At 50.4% G+C, this 6,866-nt stretch overlaps 1 protein-coding gene across 2 annotated transcripts in view; it reads left to right on the forward strand.

Annotated features, from left to right (window-relative positions):
* EI24 (EI24, autophagy associated transmembrane protein) overlaps window positions 1–6,866 on the forward strand; it is a 41,542-nt gene that overhangs the window by 3,372 nt on the left and 31,304 nt on the right. The window contains exons 1-2 of one of the 2 annotated variants that reach the window (XM_025201285.1): window positions 121–1,949; window positions 6,470–6,617. In XM_025201285.1, the coding sequence (XP_025057070.1) occupies window positions 6,576–6,617 (42 nt within the window). In that variant the 5' untranslated portion in view covers window positions 121–1,949; window positions 6,470–6,575. Of the gene's footprint in view, window positions 1–120; window positions 1,950–6,469; window positions 6,618–6,866 lie in introns of those variants that run through there. The other variant, XM_006021356.3, reaches the window with a different exon arrangement.

Consider the following 6,866-nt stretch of genomic DNA (forward strand, 5'->3'; position numbering starts at 1 on the left):
CCCGCGCGGGGTCACTGCCGGGCGCTGCTCCAGCCCGGGGATGCTAGTCTGAGCCAGGCGGCAGCTTGTCCAGGGAGATGGCATCGCTGCAGCGGGTTGACGTGTGGGACAGTCTGGTCCAAGTTAGTTTGCTGGACCAAGACCTATTGAATGCTCTGAGACGGGTTTTCACCCTTTCCCGGTCGGTGGGCCCCCGCGGCCGGACAAGCAGTGGGGGGTCCCCCGCACGCCAGCAAAACCGGACGTGCCAGCGGCTTCTCAGCGCTGGCCACGTAGCCCTGGGGCTTTCCAGAGGACCCCCGGGGTATGCGTACCCCTGGTTGACAACCCCTGCCCTAAGAGAAACGCAAGGCTCCCAGCTTGACGGTGGCACAGGAATATTCGGTGCAACTAGTGATGTTAGCACAGGAGTCGTTAGACCCTACGTGGAGCTCGACTTAGTGTTGTGTTTTTCATTTGTAGTGCTTGCAGCTCTTGAAGGAAGGGGTCATTAGCTCAGGGCTGGACAATTAGTTGGGCCCAGGAGTCGCATAGGCTGTTTGGGTGAGCTGTTGCAGGCCAAGTAAGCATCGCCGCCCGCCACACAACAACTCACCAGAACTCCCTGTGTGGGCTGCAGCCCTGGGCGGCGTGTCCAGGAGCGGGAGGGACAGGCGAGGCTGGGATCACGGGGCAGGGGGGGGGGCAATGACAGCGCAGGGCCAGGTCAGAGCCACGATCCACTGCCCGCACGCCCCTGCAACAGGCACAGTTTCTGTGTGGCTGTCAGGGCTCCATGATCCCAGCCCCAGATGTAGCTCCCTGCCCACATGGCTCCCCAGAGCTGGGGCCGGGATCTTGGGGCAGTGTCTGTGTCTGGGGCCGGGATCTTGGGCCAGTGACAGCATGGGCCTGGGCCAGAGCTGGAAGCCACCACTAGGCCTTGTTGGGGAGCCACAGCATCCATGAAGGGGAAAGGAGGGTTACAAGTCCTGCAGAGGAGACTCGAAGGCTCTGGAGGAACTCAGCTTCCCTCCCCTTGCCTGTCCCCTCTCCTGGCCTTGGGCATGCAGCCCTCAGGTGGGTGGTGGCAGCCTCCAACCCTGCTACCTAGGTGTAGGGCAGAGTGGTGCAGAGCGGTGAGGAGGCAGTAGCAGAAGTCCCAGTGAGGGTGCTGCGTCCAGGGCGGGGGACCATTCTCTGTGGAGACTGACCCCTAGCCCCAGATGCAGCTCCCTACCTGGCCACGCGTGGTTCCCTGGCCCTGGATGCAGCACCTTCACCAGGACTCCTGCCATTGCTGCTACCCTGCACTGTTGCATCCTACGCTTCTCTGTCCCATGCCGAGTTGGCAAGGCATCTTAAGATGAGCTGCGGGCTGGCACAAGACAGGTGCCCCAGTGCCACCTAGCGGGGCCAAAGGACCCACTGGGGGCCGGACCAAAGTGGGCTGTATTTTGCTAACCCCTGCATTAACATGTTACACACAAGGAAACTGAGACAGACAGTTGTGAAGAATTTTATCCTGGGTTATGCACCAAGTTGGTGACAAAGTTGGGAATGGAATAGGGCCCTGACTCTCAATTCATTGCCATAGCTGTTGGGCCACACTGGTTTTTTCATGTGCTACAAACAGCCTATGACATAAAAGAAAATATTTTGAGTATTTAAAACACAGTTATGATGTCAGCTTTTATGAGTTTATGATAAATCTGCTTCTGTGGAGTCTTGCATGTAGTCACCTGTGGATCGTTATACTGAGCCTCCAGCTGGAGGCAGAGATGGCTTACTCAGACTCCTAATACTGATGACACATTTTGCTTGGAAGCTTGTTGTAAAACCATATATAACATAGACTTTTTTTTGACAGGTCAGAAATCCAGCATGCTTCCTTTTTACCTGTGCTGTTAAAATTGCTGAGTGGGACAGAGGCTAACTATTTAGGATACAGTATATTTTTGGAGTAAAAGGTGTGCATTTGTCATATTGTCACTTTTTAGCTTGTGTATTTCATTAGAGGGAGAGAGAGTGTATAGTTTGATTTCCCAGCCACTGCATGAATTGTCCTTATATATTTCATAATTGTCCTTTAGCCTCTGCTGAGATCTCTTGCTTTATGCTGAGCTGACAGACTCCCAGATCTGTAATGACACTATTTTGCATACACAGTATTTTTTCAGATCTGTGTTTGGTTAAGTGTTTATACTATCAGACATCTGTTATCATTACTTGGGGTCTGGTATACCCTCTCTGAAACCTCACTCCGTATTATGGCCTAGTCGTCACCTGCTTTTTCACCTTCTACTCTTGTTAGAGTTTTTAGTTGCTGAGTTTTGGCACTCAGAAATATGGACACAATATCATCATCATCATCATCACCATCATCGTTGCTTCATTCACTGCAGTAAGAATGTTTATGCCGTCATCCAAAAGTGTGATTACAGTTCACATAAGCTCACCTAAGCTAGGTTCAAACCTGCTAGCTCAGGCACCAGCAGTAGCGCAGCTGCAGCAGCACAAGCTTCAGCTTCCAGTTATTTATCCCAGTCTCTGCAGGGCACACTGAAGTCCATGCTTCTGTGGTTAGACTGTTCTCCAGCTAGGTAGCTTAATGCTAGCTACATAAGACACCTTCAGACTGCTGTTGCAATAACACTTTTGGATTGATGCATCCAGGGTCTGTGATTTGTCTGCTATGGATAAACCTGCATGTTGTGAGAGAAGGCAGGGTTTGGATCACTTGACTGATGGCAGTGTGTTGGTCGAGGACTGCTGTTTGTTGAGACTGCTCCTAAAATTCTGTACGCACCCCTCGAGACTGTAGGATTGCGAGAGGGGTTCACTTCTATGGCTGTACATCTTGGTGGTCCTGCAGGGATGGAAAAGTAAAAACTGTTTAGTGTTGATGAAGTGTTACTTAGTTGCTTTCAATGTTTTCAGTTCCAAGGAGACACTGTTACAAGGAGTTTACTATCTGTCTCAAGTAGAGGTCATGCTTCTGGAGATCGGTGGTCGTCGTACTCGTATTCCACTTATAGTTTCAGTGTTTTAATATTCTGAGTTCAGTTGATCATCAGTTACTTGATGTTTAATTGCTTGCTGCTAGACTTCAGAGTTGCTGTTTTGGACTGTGCATGCTGAAGAGGAAAATGCAGTATTGGTTCCTCAGCAGTGGGTTTTGTTTCTGCCCAGAAGCTTTAATTCCAGTACTAGATCCCTTCAACTATTTAACACTAAGATTTGTCACCAAGGGTTTTTTTGGTCAAAATGTCACCATTCTTATTAATCATTCTTTAACTATCCCACAAGATAAATCTGTTTTAAAAGAGTCACCATGTACCTCAACTAAAATGTTGAAGCTGCTGTGATGGGGTGTAATATTAAGACCAGAGATGCATGAATGGCTTGTCCGGTGGCAAGTCAAGCTCTCCCTGTTTTTTAAAAAAAGTGTGAACCTAGGACACGGGCTTGCCTGCGAGGGCATAGGCTGCTTAATTCTCACAGGTTCGCACAGCTCCCTGCTTGTTTGTATGGTACTCTCATGGTACAGTTTGGTCTGGATTTATGTCTTCAGCTTCACTTTTCTTCAGTAGTCCATAATATAAGTTACAATGTACCCTAAAGTCAGGGCATATCTTGTGGGTACGAGCCCCTTTTGTTATTGGTGCAGCATATCTGTGTTAGGCTTTATTCCCCTGTATCTGCCTCCCTATACACCACTTCACAAATCCATAATGCAGACTAGCACTTTACCACTCTGTCATTTGTGGCTTGCACTTTACCTCCTATAGTACCTGGATTTTTTAAAATGTGAGCTAGATTAGGTCTCTTTGGGGAAAGGACCCTTGGAAGTGGTATAAGGCAGGGGTTTTCAACCTTTTTAAACAACCCCTTCTGTCTCAAAGTTTCAGCTTATGTACCCCTTTATATTTTGTTCTTGTTTTTAATATTACCAGCAGGAGCACACAGAGCCCCCTCAGTGTGAGGCAGCCACATGGGCCTTCATGGTGCGAGGGGAGCCAGCTGCAGCCGTTGTTTGCTGGGCTGGGGTAATAATGCTGCAGCGCCCCTGGTTGCCCCTAGATGCAGCCGGCTGCACATGTCAGACAGGACTGAATGGCATCCTGTGTCACATCTGGCAGGGGCTGCCTGGCTACCGACCCACCCGCCACAGCGGGTCCCAGGAGGTCCCCATGGGGTCCTGACCACGCGGCCTTAGGCGGAGGCTTTGCGGGCCTGGGAGTGAGGGACGAGCGGGGCTCGGCAGCAAAGAAAGAAGTTGCTCAAGTGCGAGAGGAAGAAAGTCAGTGAGCGCCTCGGCCCCTGAGGGACAGCGTGGCTCTGCCCTGGTCCGGGCTGTGCCCCGCGCCCATGGTGTGGCTGGGCTGGGCTGTGGACATGGGTGCTGCTGGACACCGATGCTGCACTCTAGCTGGGGCGCCTCCAGAGCCCGGCTGAGGAACTGCGCCTTTGCTGCTGCCTGCCCACCCCTCTGGGGCCAGGGCCATGGGGCACTCACTGCCAGGCCGGCACACAGCTGTGCTGCTGGGGACAGCCTCTGGCAGGGTTAAGACGCATCCCGGCTTTCTGCAGGGCCCGGAGCTGCCAGATGGGCCCGGCCCAGCCCCCCCAATGAAACGCTTCCTTTTAATAAGGTGGGGGGGGGACAGCGGAGCGCCCAGTGCATCTCCCGACTCCCATAGCCACACCCTCTTCTGGCCAGCCCCGGGCCCACACAGCGCTGCAGTCTGGCCCTCTCCCCACCTGCCCCGCTCCTGGGGTGGCTCTGCACCTGTGGCGTTAGGGGACTGGGGTTTGCTGTATGGATGGGGGGAGGAGGGCAGGCTGCTGCTCTTGGGCTGACCCTGCCTCCTGGACAGTCAGGAGAGTGAGCTGAAGTGGGGGGTGGGCCGTGGTGTGCAGTGTGGCGCCGTGGTGTCCCCAGCACATCCCTCCCATGCCCCTGGGTAAGAGGAGAAATGTGGGAACGCACCAGGGGAGACGTTGCTGGCGTGCCCCACCCGGTACACACTCCGTTCCCACCTGTCTAAGTACCCGTGGGGCTACTTATACCAGGGGTTGTCAACCCGGGTTACAAGGAGAAACTTAGACTTAAAAAATATTGGAAAATAGTCCATGGTCCTCAACTGAACTCTTGTCAAATGCATCCTTTTCTCTGACTTGGGTTTTGTCGTCCTGTTTTACTCTTCACCCTCGCATAAATACTGTCATTTACACTGTATATAGATTCTTGGCCAAGGATTGTTGATTTTCACATAACTTTTTTTCTTGCCAATTTGGATGTTTCTGTTCAGTTCTGCATGTGGAGAAGCCCACAATCATTCTCTCTTGTGGAAACGAATATCCTTGCCTAGGTCCAGCTTTAGTGATACGTTATCCTTCCAGCTCAGTAGATTTCCCCTGTTGGTTGACAGTAATTTGTTCTGGTGGACAAGAGCTTTCCAGTAGGGATGTAAATATTGATAAAAAAAATGTATTTGCTCAATCTCCTCTAATTAGATCGGTTAATGGTTAACTGATAATACGTACCTAGTCCCAGCTGGGGTGGAGGTGTGGCATCCCAGGCTGCCCCATGCTGCCCTGCTTCTGGGGAGGGACCGCAGCCACCTGCCTGGCATAGTGCAGGGAGCCAAGGGCTGCATACAGACCTGGTGGGAGACAGCTGCTGCTGCTGCTAAGAGCCACTTCCAGGGTGGGGGAGGCAGTGGCAGCAAACTCCACCAGACAACAGCCTACATGAAACCACGGGGGAGCTTTCCCAGCCCACTGCAGTCACTGCGGGGCTGGGAAGGAAGGAGCAGACTAGCTATGTGTACTAGTCCCTGTTCCCCCTCCCCTCCCCGGCTTCTCGCTTCTCCCTGCCTGCCCTGCTGCTTTCCTCTGCATTGCTTCCCTTCCCTGCCAGACTGCATACTATGCTAAATGTTAACCAGTAATGCATTACCAGTATAAATATACTTTTCATTTAAACATTTAACCTTTCACATCCTTACTTTCCAGACAAAAATAATTTGCTCAGTAAGAAAGAGGCCAGCCCCACGGAGAGTTTCATGTACTGGGGTAGAGTTTTTGAATTGGAGTGTGTATTTGATGGTGATTCACAGCAGAGAACAAAATATTAGGGTGATGTGCTCATGGTGATCTGTGCTACTAACCAGAGGGTAGCTATGCTTTATATCAGAGGGAGCTTGTTTAGGGTATATGGCTTCCTCAAAGGCTGGAGGTACTCTGGAAACTTATTTCATTAGCTTTTAAGTCAGAATATTACAATCTTTAAAATGTTAGAGGCCCTGTATCCACTCTTTCATTGTCGATGCATCTGCAAAAGTGTTAAATGCCCCAGTAGCGAGGGCAAATATTACCCTCTGTTTTGCTGTTTAACTTTAAATTCTGTTTTGCGTACAGCTGTGTAAACTGGGAAATCTTTGTTAACATTAGCCCTGGTAATGTTTTTTTCCCTCTCTGTCAGGTTCTGTCGATCTCCTACTTCTCCGCAATGAGAGCAATTTTGGTTCTTCTCTTCCCTTCTCCCTGTAGTTGATATTTTTGGAATTGGAGGGGATGCTGCGGTAGAGATGGCAGACAGTGTAAAAACCTTCCTTCATGATCTCGTCAGGGTAAGTCTTACAGTTTCTTGAGTTCAAAATCATTTTCATGGTTCTTTTTTGTTTGAGGTTCTTTTGCATGGGTGGTACATTGTGTTTACAGGCAAAGCAGACATAGGCTCCATCGATATCATCTATTATGAATAGTCGGATGACAGCCTATTCTTATAGGCTTTATCTCTTCCTTTTCAGGTATCCAAGAATGGATTAAGAATTGGGTTGTGAGGGTGCTCCAGAAGTATCTTAATTTGATTATCAGCA

This window comes from Alligator sinensis, unplaced genomic scaffold, assembly GCF_000455745.1.
Source record: "Alligator sinensis unplaced genomic scaffold, ASM45574v1 scaffold760_1, whole genome shotgun sequence".
In the NCBI taxonomy this organism is placed as follows: Eukaryota; Metazoa; Chordata; order Crocodylia; family Alligatoridae; genus Alligator; species Alligator sinensis.